This window comes from Gossypium hirsutum, chromosome D07 (assembly GCF_007990345.1).
Source record: "Gossypium hirsutum isolate 1008001.06 chromosome D07, Gossypium_hirsutum_v2.1, whole genome shotgun sequence".
In the NCBI taxonomy this organism is placed as follows: Eukaryota; Viridiplantae; Streptophyta; class Magnoliopsida; order Malvales; family Malvaceae; genus Gossypium; species Gossypium hirsutum.
The window spans coordinates 20,643,397-20,661,300 of record NC_053443.1 but is presented as its reverse complement, the minus strand read 5'-3'; the positions used below and the strand labels follow the sequence as shown (position 1 = coordinate 20,661,300).

General features: G+C 33.9%; 1 protein-coding gene across 1 annotated transcript; it reads left to right on the top strand.

The window, feature by feature from the left end:
- The first annotated feature begins 7,979 nt into the window (after positions 1-7,979).
- On the top strand, positions 7,980-12,158 carry LOC107956083 (probable beta-D-xylosidase 2). Its single transcript, XM_016891830.2, has 5 exons — positions 7,980-8,440; positions 9,075-9,353; positions 9,781-10,048; positions 10,331-10,681; positions 10,780-12,158. The coding sequence occupies exons 1-5, from the start codon at positions 8,024-8,026 to the stop codon at positions 11,793-11,795; spliced, it is 2,331 nt and encodes a 776-aa protein (XP_016747319.2). The 5' UTR covers positions 7,980-8,023; the 3' UTR covers positions 11,796-12,158.
- Positions 12,159-17,904: the final 5,746 nt, after the last annotated feature.

Below are 17,904 nucleotides of genomic sequence, written 5' to 3'. Positions count from 1 at the left end.
CCCGAAGATTCAATTTTTTTTGTTAATTCTATTAAATAATTTAATATGTTTTGAAAAAAACATATAATAATGTGACATATACAGTTTAATATTCTTTGTACTTATACAATTTTTTTCATTAAAAAAAGATAAAATTGAAAAAAATATGTTATTTATTTGTACAACTTTGCTCTATGTAGAAAAAATATTTAATGTTTAAAAAAATTTAGCCTAACAACAAAAAATACGCATTTAAAAAATAAGATAAAAAATAAAAAAAATCAAATTATGATAAAGAGACAAAATTCAACAAAAATCACCGTTTTCAAAATCAAACTTGATAGGGTAGTTAGTTTGGGAATTGATCAAGGTATTAGGGGTTGGATTAGTTGACCTGTGAGTTGGTTGAATTGGCGGTTATAAGCTAAAAAAACGGTTGAATCGGTTCTCTTTATTCTTTAATATTAATAATTTATTTAATTCTAATTCTAAAAAACTGGAAAAAAAACACATAGTATAAAAATGTAACATAATGCATGATTACATTGCAAGACAAATGATAAAATATGAGTAGAATAAGAAGAAAATGATGCAAGAGATGACAATATTGCATTCCTCTTCTTAGTATTGTATATCTCAATTGGATGTATTATTTTGAAATTTTAAATGAAGGATTTATTACTCTATACTTTATGTTGAAGTAAATGTGGAATAATTGAAGGAAGTTTAAATGTAGAAACGAATTATATAGAGAAGCTTAATCAAGTGGGCAAAAGTCAGATTCCATAAAGTGTTAAACAAAGTGATAAAGACTAATTACCTTGAGTACTTACCGTTAGATAGTCATCAAAATATAAAATTAATGTTTGTAATTCTATATAATTAATAAAATGATGATACACCATTTAGACTCAGCACGAGTGTTTTGTTAAGGGACCTAAACCCAACATAACCTAACCCACCATTTTATTCCACTTAGTAGAGAAGATATAAACAATATAAAACGAAAACCTTACAGATGGTATGGGAAATTAAGGGTGAAGTCATAAAATTTTTTTAGGTGGGTCGAAATTAAATTGTAATTTTTATTATAGTAAAAATATAATTTTACCATTTTAATAGCCTATATCTTTATAATTTTTAAAAGATTAAATCAAAATTTTATCATTTTTGGGGGCAAAGTACAATTTTACCTTTATTAATTTAAAATTTTAAAAATTTCAAAGGGCTTAAATGAAAAATTTTCTATTTTTTTGGGGTGGGGCGGGGCCCCTGCCATCCCCCTTGGTTTTACCCCTATAGGAAACAGATTAATTACGAAAATGAGATGTTTTCTACAGTGAATATCAATGCTACCTAATTCGTTAGCGACACCAACATAATTTTTTAAAAATAATTTTTTATTGGTATCACTTGACACAGTGGCAACATCGAACTAAAGTGTGATAAATCAAAATGTTTAAGGATCTGATATAAAACTTTCCCTTTTAGATGGACCGTTGAAAAAAAAACTTAAGAGTGCTGGTATAGTGGGACTAAATATATTTTAAGAGATAATTACTTTATAAACCCTTCCTTACTTATTATTTTCTTTTTAAGATGCCTAAAAAATCTCATTCAATAAATTCCAGTGATGGCCTGACCGGTCCGGTCTAGCTCGGTTTTACATACCAAGATCGGTTCGACCAGTTTTTGGGTCTTGGTTTCGATTTTGGGCTCCCGAGCCCAATTTACAATCTCAGGTCCAAATTTCAAGTTCAATTACCTATTAGGTCAATTTTCTGACTTGAAAATTAATTTCTAAAAATATCATTTTAATTTTAATTAATTTGATTAATTTAATTTTACTTGATCAAAATTAATTTTCCCAAAAATCACTTAGATTTTCCAAATTAATATCTAAAAAATTCTTTAATGAAATTCTCTAGTTGGACAATTCTTACAACTGCCCAATTAATTTCACATTGAATAAATTGACTCAATTAAATTATTTCCAAAATCGTAGATTTTTTTTCTAATTCAAATGCAGTCCAATCGAGCTTTTGTTTAGCTAGCGGAGAGACCAATCAGACATATCCAATAAGGCTCTAGTAATTACAATTATGTTTAGAAGCATCGTTCCGATAATTAGCAATTACTTAATCATGGAGTTAGTCCACAAGAAATACCATGATTGAAAAATTCTTATTAGATACTCTTTAAGAAAGCAATTCATCCGACTGCTTTATCCAATGACCTCGTCATATGTGTGTTACTCTCATATGATATCCTTGATTATTATGGGTTAAATCCGTTCACTCAATACAATCCTATTTTATCTCATTGTCACCATTGTGTCTTCTTAATGATTAATATGATCACTGTCAACAAATGATTGTGATAAATTGCTTGTTCGAGCAGAAACAACTTGTGACCATGTTCCATATTTATCAATCCAGACAATGCCAATGAGAGGATATTATTAAATCTTTAATTGAGCTATGAATTCCACTGTTACTAGTAAATTCATGCCATACACAAGTCATGTACCTAACATGTCGGCTATCATCTCGATCATCTTTAGAGCATAAGCCTCCACTTATATCAAAGCTCATGAGTTACATATGCATGGTTAGTGACTAACTCATGATTTAGGTAAATCATACCATAAATGTTACAAGTGAACTAATTCACAAATAGATTCAAAATTAATTCAGCTTTGGTCCAGTCCAATGTATCATTTTGCCAATGAAAACATCTATGTCTCTACCAGTGGAGTCAACTACTCCGATAGCCAAGACTAACCATCTCCTCAATTAGAACTGTAGACGACATAATAATCCTTTTTAGTATTTGAATTAAATGCTCACTTTGATTCCTTTACAGGATTACAGACTCGTTTAGATTATCTACTGAAGTAAGTTGTCTTTCTCGTAATGTAAACGTTCTTACAGTGCCACTTATCATCAGTTTGAACTTAGACAACCAATGAACTAATATTTTGCTTGTCAAAATTTCGCTTTGCATGCAAAATATGAAAGACAGAAATACAAAAGGTATAACAGTGAAATGTGTAATTTATTTATTCATCGTTCAAATATATAGAAAATAATTACATGTTTACTACAATATGGGCACACTTCCCAACATTGAGCCCACGTCGCTTCACATATAATATCTCTTTTTCCCAAGCATATATTCTTACTAGGTATCAACCATTTGGTTGGAAAATCAAAACAGTTCCAAACTTGTATTTGACTCGTATGTATTTATCACGATTTAGGTGAAGAGTCGAGGACCAATTGGAGATAATCGATATCACTCCTTCACGAGGAAAAAAGTAAAATAAGCTTATCGAACCTCCTCGATTGCACTCTTTGAGTTGATACAGATTCTAGAAAACATTGATCAAAGGCATCTCCTCTCGACGACTACATTCGAGGAAATAGGCCACTGTGACCCACCACGAAAAAATAGATAATTGCCCCAGAGCTATCTTGTATTCATCAAGAAGATGACAAAAGAATGGGTGGAGTGGTAGATGAAAACTTGTTTCTAGCACGTGCAAAGGAAGTAGAAAACTTCCATCGGTAGTGTCACTTAATCGGTTCAATCCTTCGGCGATTGAGAAGTTGTAAGAAAAGTTCGATATTTGGATTCCCCGAGCAGCCAAATGATGACTCATGTCTTTCTCTTTGGTGGTATAAACATAGGTTTTCGCTTCCACTGAAGCAATTATCTCACGATGTTGTGAAGGTTCATTCCCCGGACCACCACAGATTTCTTGAATAACACGACGACTTCCCCTCGCCCTAACCACAATACCCAAATAAACCCAGAAAAAAAACTATAAAAATAATTGGAAAATTTTAAGAAAGTTACCTCTAAAACATGATTATTCTCCCCAACAATAGCTCATTCTAAAAAAATTCAAGCTCAAACGATTTGACTTTTAGGGTGTAGGTAACCTCATTTTAAAAGAATTTTCCACTTTAACGATTCAAGTATCCGAGAATAAAGGCGCAATCAGCTGTATACAACTGTACCATTCCCTAACACGTGGTGAAGTGTATGTGACATTCTAAAGTAAAAAGCATACGCAATAAACTTCTCATTTAGTAATCTCTCACATCGCGAAGTCAAGTTCTCCGAAGAGCCACTTTGTTACTCTTCTTCGAATTAGGTGGAGGACAAATTGTTATGGTACTTGCTATTACCGACCCGTTACCCGATTACCCGAATGGGTCCTGACCCGTTCTTTACATGGTTCGCACGTCAGGTGTTCACATACTTTATGAGACCGCACGACAAATTGTTATGGTACTTGTAATAGGCCCAATTTTCCCGGGCCCGATAAACAAATAAAACCAATACAAAAACAAAATTAAAAGTCCAATAAACATGTCCAATTTACAATAGGCCCAAATAGCCACTAAACCCAAACACACTAGGCCCATTAAAATTCGAACCCAATTTGCCTAGACCCTAACCCGAATGCATCAAGCCCAAACGGCCCAGGTTTTCTACAGTTTCAGAAGCCCTAAGGGTTTCTAGAACTTTCAGCGCCGCCCAGCCACGCCTCCGAGCTGAGCCACGCCACACACCTCCGTACACACCAGTTGGCCCTCCTGCACGCCGTACCTTCAAAGGAAAAACAAACGAACAAAAGCAGAGACAGTAGAAAATACACACGGCAAATCGACAGCAAAAAGAAGAAAAGAAAAAGAGCGAAATGCGTTTTTTTCTTTTGGTAATTTATTTTATTTTCAGGCTATAAAAAGCCAAGAATACACTGTACGCGGGGGAAGGGGGGATATTGAACGAAAAAATCAGAAAATATTCAGCGAATCAATACAAAAAGATCAAAGTTTCTTGAAGGTTTTTCTACTTTTTTCTTCTCTGTTCCATCGATGTGTGTTTATTACTATTGATTTTTGTAAATAGAGAGAAAAAGGGAAGGGACCCACCTTAGTATAGCGCCGATTGAAACCTTGCTCGCTTCGTCGCAATCGAAGCTCGGGCTAAAGCTGTGAGGCCAGATATTGGCGGAGCTTTCGGCGGCGCAAAACTAGGGTTGAAATCCTAGTAGTAGAGAGGGTAGGGGTGGCCTCCCTCTGGTCCGAACTTAGGGTTGAAGCATTCTGCTTCAGGTTTTAAGGCGTTTAAGTGGGCGTATAAAACGACGCCGTTTGAGGCTGGTTCCCATAGCTTCGAAACGGCACCGTTTGGGCCGTCTAGTGACCATGACCCGCGCGGTGACCCGACCCGAGGAAAGGATCCGCGCACTTTGGGTGTTTGGTCTATTTGCACGACGAGTCCCTATTGTTTTGGGGTGTTTCGATTGGATTTTCTTCAATCCTTTTAATTTGAATCGCTTTTTTTATTTTGATTTTAATTTGATCCATAGTTGTGCGACGTCGTTTTCGTTGTTTGGATTTAAATGTTGAATTTGTGCGTTTAATTGCAGCAATGATCCCTTTAATGTTTAGCGTTGTTCAATTCAGTCGTTTGTTTATTGATTTCAAATTCGCCCATAGGATTTGGTTTTATTTCTAAATATTATCCATTTTTTACTAAATAAACGGGTTTATTATTTATTTAAACTTGTCACATATTTTAGGTAAATTCAATATAGTTTGTGTATATTCATTATTAGTTTTATAATATTTTTTTATCTCTCTTTTATGTTTTAAAGGATTTGCATGAACATATTCTTGTACAATAGTATTATATATATGTATATACATACACATACTTTATGTTAAATTATTTTATTTTATATATTATTGGTTTCACATTATTATAATTATTGACCTCAAGTTTTTTACATATGCTTATATGTTTTTTTTAAACCATTTTTTTATATACAAATTATTTCTTTTTAAATACCCTACTTCGTATACTTTATTTAAATATTATCTTTATATATTATTAAATTTTCATATTGTTATATACTATTATTTGTATTATTATTAAACTTTTCATTTTATACATATGTTACTTATTTAAATTAATATATGTCTATTATTGATTCTAAATTCATTAGCTTTTAAATGTTAATATTTACATGCAACCATTGCTCTTATGTATACGGTATTGTTTGTTTGTATCAATTGATTGTTTGTATTCATTAATGTACATTTTGGGCTTACGAATTATCATTTCATTGTATATTAACATTTTATTGCATTATATCTGCTTAAAATGTTACGTTTTATATGACTTAAATATCAAAAACACTTTTATTCAAAAAGCTTTCAAAATAACGTAATACCCGATATTTGGAATCCCCGAGAGAATTGAGCCCTAACGTATTGGGTTCTAATTTTTCTCATTGAATCTAAATAATCAAATTTTCTTTAATCAAAACACATAAATAAAAGCCCATTCTCGGGAATTCGATACGTTGTGTCCTAACGCATTGGATATGACATATTGTTTTCTCGAGACGAGGATTTTTCTAACAAATAAAAATAAAGGCAATATTTGATATTTAGGAATTTTGTGAAATCGAGCCCTAATTTACTGGGTCTTGATTTTCTCATTTAACCCAAATAATCAGATATCCTTCTCAAAATGCATAGGTTTTAAAAGTCAATAGATAAGCTTAATTTTGAGGATTTAAAATGTCGCACTCTAACTTACTGAGTGTGACGATTTATTTCTTCGAAATAAGTGAATCTCATCGTCCAAATCATCTTACTCAAGTTTTCTTTTCAAAGGATCGTATTTTAAAATCTTTTCAAAATTTCGACATTAAGACATTAAACAATCGATTCGGTACCAATTTTGGGCGTTACGAGGGTGCTAACCCTTCCTCGTGCGTAACCGACTCCCGAACCTGTTTTCTCAAATTTCGCAGACCTAAAATTTATTTTTAATGGTAAACTGACCACACCTTAATAAAAGATCGGTGGCGACTCCCATTTTCATTTTTAAAAGTCGATTCCCATTTTCAAACATTACAAAAAAGTGGTTTCGACAGTACTTGCTATTACCGACCCTTTACCCGATTACCCGATTGGGTCCTGACCCGTACTTTACGTGGTTCGCACGTCAGGTGTTCACATACTTTATGAGACTGCACGATGTGGGTTCGCACCATCATCACAATTAATTAAAAGTGAAAAAAATTAATTAGTATTCATCCTACATTACTAATGTATCGGAATTATTCTCTCATTTATTTTAATTTGGCATATGTTATAAAATATTTAATTTAAAATTTTAACTATGTTGTTAGGTAGAACTATTTTAAAAGATATTAAAATTGAATATTCAGAGTTTAATATATCAAAAACGTTATTTGTAAGATATGAGTGTTTGGATTTCTCCAAAAACATTTTTATTTTTATTTTAAAAGAGGTAATGTTGTTTGTTCCCAATGGTAAACAACAATGCACCATCTCACCTCTCTTCAAAGCCAAGCTATTCGATCCCAACTCACAATATCACTTGTTAACTAATCTGTCAAACGAACTCTCTCACTAGGCTAAAATGCCAAATCTTACATTTTCTCTTGGAGATCAATTAAATATAATGAAAAAATGTTGACTTTATATCAAGACCCACCGCATAGACATGGTTTCCAGCTTGGTGATGACATGATATTTTTGTTTTCTACATTAGAAATCTTGTTCTACTAGTATATGTGAAGGGCATTATAAGTCAATCAGATGATCTACCTCACCTGATTACACTTATAATTCCCTCATATGGGACCTAACTCGTTGGAAACCCACCCTCTTTCAAACATTTCACCAAATCAATATTCAACTCATAATTAAATTATTTAACCTATGATCAACCACTTTAATCTCCCACCACACCTCTTTTTTTATTTTTTTTATTGTTGTTATTATTTTTATAATAAAAATCTGCTAGAGAAGAAAATATGCTTTACTTTAAGCAGTTAACAAACAATTAATGTGGACATGTAATGATCAAAGTTAGTTTCATTGCATCACTATTTCCATTCTTGGCACAAACTTCACCTATATAAATGCCATACATTCTTCTTCTTTTTCAGTACCATTACAAATATCCACATTGGTCCGTTTCTCAAATGAAAACGGGAATTGCCACCACCACCATGGCCTCACTACCTCAAACCATCATTCTCTTCCTTCTCCTCTTGGGTGCGTTCGCCCAAGCCCGCGATCCATTCGCTTGTGACTCCAAAGATGTCAAGACGTCGAGCTTGCCGTTTTGCAAGGTCTCGATGCCGATACCGAACAGGGTGACGGACCTTCTCGGAAGGTTGACAATGCAAGAGAAGGTTAGGCTGCTGGTGAACAATGCCGCAGCAGTTCCGCGGCTGGGGATCAAAGGGTACGAATGGTGGTCCGAAGCTCTTCATGGCGTCTCCAATGTGGGACCTGGAACCAAGTTCGGTGGAGCCTTCCCTGGGGCTACCAGCTTCCCTCAAGTAATCACGACCGCTGCTTCTTTCAATGCCACATTATGGGAAGCCATCGGACGGGTAACATTTTTCTTTTTTCTTTTCCTATCACCAACTTAAAACTGAAGTAAATGTTTATTATTATAATAACATAAAGAAATTGGTATAATGTTAAGAATCGCAGCTTTTTTATCATGATATATTTTCTTTCTGTTATTTTACGTAAAGATTTAACTTACAATTCTGTTCCTGTCAAGTGTGAACTGGATGCAATAATTTTCTGTTTCCACTCATATCTTAACTTTCTATACAAAACCATATCAGCCTTCCACACATACCATTAAAAATTTATATTTGATACATTATAAAAATTTTAAGCTAAATTCACTTGACCTTTTAACTTTACAATTTCATTGGTTGGTCCTTGAATGTATGGTGTGCAACTTGTATATGTGTGCCAATGCCTACAAATTTTTAATAATTTTAGGGTAGCGCTTTTAAAATATATGGCTTTAGTTTTGATATTAAATTATTAGATTTGTCAATTGTGATTGTAGGGAAGTGTTTCTATGTTATCAATTTGAGAATATCAAGATTAGGCATGAAAAAGAATATATAATCAACTTGCTGTCGTAGAATCATTGTCATTCAAGCAAGTTGTATTCTTTAAGATTTTTTACTTTTAATAAAAGAAGTTTGGGAACCGATGTCGCAGGTTGTGTCAGATGAGGCAAGGGCGATGTACAATGGGGGAGCGGCTGGGCTAACATACTGGAGCCCAAATGTAAACATATTCAGGGACCCAAGGTGGGGTCGTGGTCAGGAGACTCCAGGTGAAGACCCGGTGCTGGCTGGTACATATGCAGCCAGCTATGTGAAGGGCTTACAGGGAAATAATGGTGACCGGTTAAAGGTGGCGGCTTGTTGCAAGCACTTTACGGCCTATGACCTCGATAACTGGAATGGAGTGGATAGGTTCCACTTTAATGCCAAGGTTAGTTAATTTTGTGTCGTGTAGCTCCAGTTTTGGATATAGGTGGGTGATCCAACTTGGGAATTTTATTGCTGCAAATATGAAACCGGCTTAATTCCATCAAACATCCTTAATTATACCCCAGATTCGAGGTTCATTGTTACAAACTTTAAAATATTTTAAGTCCTTATAATATTAATATTGTACCATTGCAGTCCTTCGGTGTTTGAATTAAGATGATATTTGGATAAAATAATGTAAAATGTGCCGCAAAAGGCTGCAGATTCTTTACTTGTTTGTCTTTAGCTTAGAGCTTTCTTATCCGCAAACACTTTGCTTTTTGTTCTTATTTTTTTAACATAGTAACCCGAACAATTAAACAAAGAAAAGCAATCTTTTTTATTTTTTATTTTTTAATTCTCACGTCGGTTTCCACACATTTGAGCAGGTAAGCAAGCAGGACATCGAGGATACGTTCGATGTACCCTTCAAAATGTGTGTACAGGACGGTAATGTAGCCAGCGTTATGTGCTCTTACAATCAAGTCAATGGAGTTCCAACCTGTGCTGACCCTAATCTCCTAAAGAGGACCATACGAGGTCAATGGAATCTCAATGGGTACATTGTTTCAGATTGTGATTCAGTGGGGGTGTTCTATAATACCCAACATTACACATCAACACCTGAAGAAGCTGCTGCAGATGCCATCAAAGCAGGTTAGTAACTTTTTATTTTACCCTTTTTTTGGTACACTTATTATTATTCTATATTGGCGGCGTTAGTCAACTTAGGCAATGATGATTTACCAATTCATGGTCTATTAATTAATTGTTCAAAACCAATGGTATATATAAAGAACGAACTTGCAAAAGGTAATAATATGTGATCATTAGGCTCCATTTTCGACTAGCTGGCTCAAATTATGGCAAAAGTGACTATATTCTTGCAATGTCATTAGCATACAATAATTGAAGGAAAGAAGATTTATCCAATTGCAGGTCTGGATTTGGATTGTGGGCCTTTTTTGGCGCAATACACTGAAAATGCAGTAACAAGAGGATTGTTAAAGGAGGCTGATGTTAACAGTGCCTTGGCAAACACGCTCACAGTCCAAATGAGACTCGGCATGTTTGACGGTGAACCGTCTGCACAACCATTCGGGAACTTGGGGCCAAAAGATGTGTGCACACCTGCTCACCAAGAGCTCGCCCTCGAAGCTGCGAGACAAGGCATTGTTCTGCTTAACAATCGTGGTCCTTCATTGCCTTTATCTCATTTACGTCACCGCACGGTTGCTGTTATCGGACCTAACTCCAATGCTACTGTTACAATGATTGGAAACTATGCTGGTAAATTCTCATGATAATTATTTTCATTTCTATTGGTGAATGGGTCTAAAGGGGTCACCTAATTAACTTTTTGTTGTTCTTGTTGGAACATTAATTAGGTGTTGCATGTGCATACACATCTCCTTTGCAAGGGATAGGGAATTACGCAAAGACAATTCATCAAATGGGATGTGAAGACGTAGCTTGCAACGATGACAAGTTATTTAGTGGGGCAATCAATGCTGCTCGTCAAGCAGATGCTACGGTTTTAGTAATGGGGCTTGACCAATCGATTGAAGCAGAGTTCAGAGACAGGACAGGGTTGCTTTTGCCAGGGCGGCAACAGGAACTTGTTTCTAAAGTAGCCATGGCGGCTAAGGGTCCAACCATACTAGTTTTGATGTCGGGTGGGCCTATTGATGTGTCTTTCGCTAAGAATGACCCTCGTATAGGTGCCATTTTGTGGGCTGGTTATCCAGGCCAAGCTGGAGGAGCTGCCATAGCTGATGTATTATATGGCACAACCAATCCAGAGGGTAAGCTGCCTATGACATGGTACCCACAAGAGTATGTCTCAAATTTGCCAATGACGGACATGGCCATGCGTTCAAGCCCAAACAGAAACTACCCTGGAAGAACCTACAAGTTCTACAAAGGTCCAGTAGTGTATCCGTTCGGTCACGGATTGAGTTACACCAACTTTGTTCATACCATTGCTAGTGCACCCAAAGTTGTCACGGTCCCTCTTGATGGCCACCGCCATTCAGGGAATGCTACCATTTCAGGGAAGGCGATCAAAGTAAATCATGTGAGATGCAACAAGCTCTCGGTAGGGCTTCAAGTAGACGTGAAAAATACGGGTTCCAAGGACGGAACTCACACCATGCTTGTATTCTCGAAGCCACCTGCTGGGCATTGGGCTCCACAAAAACAGCTGGTGGCCTTTGCCAAAGTGCATGTTCCAGCAAGGTCACAACGACGAGTAGGAATCAACATTCATGTGTGCAAGTTTTTAAGTGTTGTGGATAGGTCTGGGGTTCGAAGAATCCCAACTGGTGTTCACAATCTCCATATCGGTGGCATTAAGCATTCTTTATCTCTTCAGCCTGCAACTTTAGGGGTGATCAAGTCCTAGACTTCTCCAAGGCAAAAGAAGGGATGCATTTCTATAGAAGGCCAAATTCAAACTATAGTTGATGGAAGATTTAATGTCAGTCCATAGTCAATAAGAAGAAAAAAAGAGAGAAAAAAGTTCCAAAAGGAATAGATTTTTTTCATAAAAATAAGCCAATTCTTTGAATGGAGAGAACTTGTTTGAATTTAGCTGCCAGAGAAAGAAGAATACAGCCAAATAAAACTGGGTTAGTCATTGTTTGTACTATTAGATTTACTTTGAATTAAAGTTCACAAGTAGTTGGTAACCCTCTTAGTCCCATATGAGACTTTTCCTTTGTAACTTTGATCGGTGGAATGAATACTTGTTACTTTCTTCTCTCTACCTTTGTTCTTCCCCTGCTTCACACTACATCTAAGCATTGCTTATACGTAAAAAGCAACCCAATATGGTTTGATTTGGTAATTAATAACAATTTTTTTATCATGTGCCATCTGCTGAGCCAAAATAAATAATATAGAAACACAGTTGGGCTGTAATATTGACATTTTGGAGACAAATTTTGGGTAAATTGGCGCATTTGAGAAAACATTCAGAACCATAGAATCCTAACCCTTGAAACCCATGCGTCTCCTCAACAAGTGAAGCACTTCATTTCCTCGTCTATTTTTCTCCATAGGTGACTTCCGCATCTATCATGACATGAACGATGTTAATGGTACGTAGGGCCAATAGTGGAGACCCTTATCGTTGAAAAATAACACAAGAATTCAGATAGCACCCCCACTACGAATAGGGAATTCAAATGAATCCCTCTCATGTATTGTAAGCCACCAAGATTTCAGGGTTGTTGATGGTTTTCTTAGTAATTGAGTTGTTGGAAATGTATCACCTCACAATTCGACAGATCGGATGGGATAATAATACTAATTAAACTGGTTCAATACTAAAGGGGTCCCCAAGATGATAATAGAAGAATCACACCAATGATTAAGTCATATGGCACACATATACGATGTTGCTCCTTGTCTAGCTTAGGTAGTTTTTGCCTTTTGGTGCTTGTATTGATATTTTCTTTCTTTTTATTAACTTTTTTTTTTTTGACTTAGCAAAAAACGAGCAAGTAACAATGTTTTATGTTCCCCCAAAAAACAATCCTGTACTATAGCTCAATTATCATTTTGGTACCTGTATTATATTTTATCAGCTTAGCTCCTATAATTTCATTCTGTATGCCCCCTTATCCATCTATATTTTCCATTTAAAAAAAATTCTCCATCCAATCAAATACTTCCACGTGTAAAAGATCCTCAAAATTTCTTTAAAATATAATAAAATCATAAAAATGCAAAAAAATATATTCCAAAAATACTATAAAATTCTAAAAAAAAATCATAAAATTATGAAGGTAAACTACACTAACTGTCCCGAAACTTTGTTTTAATTACATTTCGATCATCCAACTTTCAAAAGTTACATAATAGTCACTAACATTATCAAATTATTACATTTTTGTCACTTGGCTATTAACTTCCATTAAAAACATAACATTGCACCTTAAGTCGAAAGGGTTAATCGCTAATTTGGTCCCTAAGCTATAGTTAAAAAAATATTTTGATATTTTTAAAATTTTCTTAACAATAATTGTAAAAAAATGTAACAATAAATAAAAAATTCATATAAAATCAATTGCATCAAGGAAAAACCAAGAATTTTGTATCTAATTTTTCCACATCAATTCTCATAAAAATTAGTCTTTGAACTTTTACACAAAAACATTAAATACCCGTTCAATTTGATCCTATTCATTTTTTTTTCATTTGCTTTGTATTTTTACACTCTCTTAATTTTCTTTTTTTTTTCTCTTTTTGTTCATATAGATCGATGTCAGCTTTACTTTTCCAGATTACTAAAATAATATATGTAAGTACCAAGGATGACTAAAACTGACTTGACTCTTGCTCAAACACATGTTTGAACACTGCCTGTTTAAACATGTGTTTAAACAAGACTTGTAGGACAACCTAAGTTATGAGATGTTGGCTTTTTAACTTGTTCTTCCATTATTGTTATCTCTATAAGAAAATGAGTATCAAACGTTCTTTCTCATCCTCAACAATGTTGATCGAATTTGGAAAGGAAAAAAGATCAGTAATATCTTCTCAAATATCATATCCTTATTTTTGCGCTTGGGGATCAAGCTGGTTATTTTGACTTGAAGAATTTATTTGGAATCATAATAGTTTATCTTGGATAATATCTAGACCTGATCATGGGTCGAGCCCCCCATAAAAAAAGTGGAAGAGTTTGACAAAAAATATAAGTCTGAAAAATAAGTTTGGATAAAAAATAAGGCCTGTTTTCTAAACAGACCGAGCCTCAAGTAAGATTTTTAGACACATGCTCAACCCAAATTTGCCTAATTATTTTCATTGCTGTTTACTAATGTTTTTTTTGTTGTTTCCTACCATTTTGATGTTGTTTTGTTGCCGTTTTACTATTATTTTGCTATTATATTGCTACTATTTTGTTATTATTGTTTGAATATCGTATAACTATTGTTTTATTATTAATTTTGCTACTATTTTAGAGGCATTTGCTTGCTAAGTTGTAACTATCTTAGTGTTATTTAAGTATAAAGACTTTTTTTAATGTATTTTGAATTTGTTAGGAAACATTTATTTTAATATTTTTAGTGTATTTGATGTATTATATTTTTTAAATTTATTTTTATATAAAAATAAATATAAAAAAATAATATGGGCAGGTTGGGCTAGGCTCGACTTTAACATTTTTTATCTGGGTTGAGTTTGGATAAAATTTTAGGTTCATTTTTCGGCTCGGGCCTAGAAAACGAGCCTAAAATTTTGCATTGGCCCGACTTAGTCTAGCCCGGCTCATGATCCAGTCTAACAATATTCCTTTTTAAATGGTGATTAATTTTGGATGATTGAAGAATCTTGGAGATTGACTTATCTTATATCTTTTGAGCCATTTTTGGTAATTAATCAGTTGATTTATATTGGTTGATATGGTTTTATATTGGGGTAAATATTGGAGGATATAATCCAGGATTTTATACATTATATCGAGGATTTTATTTCCACAAAATATGCAAAGGGCAACTGTCATATTAAGCCTATGAACAAACAACTATTTTACATGTAAAGATGCAAGTTTTGGAGAGAGTGTTGCATTGTATTGCATTATTATTTTCTGCTATTTTTTACTTGTAATTTCACACTCAATTAGTATGCATTCCTTGTGAGAGATTTAACCTTTGTATGTGAAGTTTTGGGCGAGTGGTTGTAACAAGTTGGGACTAGCTATTAGGGTTGCAATTTGTTCTTTTTGTAAAGGTATGTTGGGCTTTAGCCAATAGGTAGTTTGATTGATTGTTGAATAACCATTCATTGAGTGAAACTTCGCAGAGTAGGATTGTTTTTGAATTGTGTTAACAAACGACTGTGTTCAAATCTCTCTTTATTTTCTTTGTTCTCATTTCTATTAGTTGTTTATTCAAACTCATGTTTGAACACATGGTTAGACAATAGTTTGGTCTAAGTGGCAAACTGACTAGTTGTTTTACAAGTGGTATTAAAGTAGGCTTCAGGAAGTGTTTGAAGACGATCCTAGCACTGTTTACTACCATGAAGGCCATGAAAGAAGGATGTTCCATCACTCGAGCTCCACTACTTGTTGGCTCCTCAACCTATGCTTATTGGAAAGCTTGAACGAGGGTTTTCGTAATGTCTATTGATGAAGCTGCATAGGAAGCAATTGAGATTGGATGGACTTGACCTGAAGTTATTGAAACTTGTGGTATAACAAAGGCCAAAGAGAAAAATTAGTACACAACTAATGAGAGAAGAGTTGCTCAAGCAAATTCTAAAGTTTTGTATGCTATATTCAATGGAGTTGAGATGGAGCAATGTAAGTTGATTTCCACTTGTGAGTCAACAAAAGAAGCATGAACCATCTTGCAAAACCAACATGAAGGGAATGCAACTATTCGAATTTCCAAGCTGCAAATCTTGATTACCAAATTTAAAAAACATGAGGATGAATGAAGATGAAACTATTTTAGATTTTTATGGTAGATTATGTGATATATTGTCTAAGGATTATTCGATTGATGTGCAAGTATACAAAATTATTGACAAGTAATAAAGTGATAAGTATAGAGTATCATCTCCACAAGGACTGTATAGACAAATATTGTAAAATAAGACTTAGCAAATTGACGGTGAAAATGATTAAGGGTGAATTAAACTGACTAACTTGATTAACTAAAAATAACTTATGTAAAATTAAATGAAGGAAAACATAGAAAAAAGCAATAATTCACAAAAAAAAAAACACAAATCTCAATGACATAAATGTGTTAGATTAATTTTCTTCTTTAACTATGAATTATTAAAACCTAAAAATGATGTTATGAAAAAAAATCCATGGCAACTCTGCTATTCATTAACCCATGAAATCATACTTATGAAATTAATAAATTTTTCTAACACAAGTCTATGTTAAATCAACATAGCAACTTTCATAAGTAGTCATTCATATTAAGTGAGGTAACATAATATTTTTATGCTAAAACTGTTTGATCACATTAATTATAAGGTTATGCAAGGTATTAAAGTTTTTTCGATATTATTACTAAATTGACTTAATTTTTCATAAATAAGATCAACCATGCACCAACCAGATATTGTGTCAATTAATTACAATCTAGATTTGATTAAATAATTAATTCAATTGCACCCACACATTTGTAATGCACATATAACATGTCATGATTTTATCTGGTTGAGTGAACAACTAAGGCACTTAACATCATTAGCAACATTTTAACAAATCTAAGCTAAGAACATAATCAATCTAACAAAAAAAAGTCATTATGATTAATTTGAAAAAAGAAAAATATTTGACAAGCATGTTCATCAATGAAAAAAATAAAATAAAGCTAAAAGAGGAAGAACAATAAGACAAATCTAGTGTTTTTCTGCTTGTACTCCCTTCCTTCTTTCTTTCTACTTTGCTTCTTTGCGCAAATCTCCTTAGGAATGCCAAAATTTTGCTACTCAACATGCCTTTGAATTGTTTCTCTCAACTTTCTATGCTTTTCTTTCAAATGGGAAGTAGAAGAGTGAAAGATATGAGAAGAGAATATGATTAAGTGATAGATGAGTTGATTGATCAACTAGGGCCTATTTATACATGAGGAGATGGACCATTTTTAAAAAATTTGAGTTATTGAATTTCTCCTCTCAATTGTTGGCCCTTGCTTCAATGAGAGTGGGTGGAGGACTTTGCTATTTTTAGCCGATTCATGCATGGTTCATAAGAGAAGAAAGGTTGAAAAGGGGAGAGGGGTTGGACGACAATTTAAGGGAGTTTTGTGGCTATTGTAAAATATTTTAAATAAGTTTTAACTGACTGATTTAGGCTCCTTGGTGGACGGTTGGGCCTCTCTTCTTTAATAGGCAATTTGGGCTCTTTTCTCCATAGCAGGCTGTCCAATTTTTCTTGCCCAATTTTTGAGTTGGGTCAAGTATGTCCCTTGATCCATTGATCCCTTAATTGGAGTGCCCAAAGCTAATTATAGGGATGTTTCAACATTTGAGTTTAAAAACGATGAGTTTCAAGACTTCATTTTCTTCTAATGCACCAAATTGTTTCTAATGAAGTCTTGAAACTCACATTTTTGAAACAATTTGAGAACAAAATGAAGTCTTAAAAATTTATAAATTTTCAAAATGAAAGTATAGGGGATAAAATGATAAAAAGAATAATGTACAAGGGTCAAATTGAAAAAAAATAGTACATGTATCGAAGTAATAATTAAATAGAAATTTTGTATAGACATCGAAAATTGGTTGGACTTGGCCTAAAAGAAAAGTCATCGCTTGGTTTTCCTTTTTTTTGAGTAATTATGAGTTAAAAATTTGCAGTTCTTTTTTTTCATTAACAACCGAAAGAATATTTAAAGTCATAATTACAGGAAACTTTTCCATTCAAATGGGAAGGATCAAACCCAATCAAATGGACAACATTCTTGTCTTAACTTTTTAGCAATGTGATCATCTAAAACACTAGCTTCTCTAGCAACATACAGAAACTTGATAAA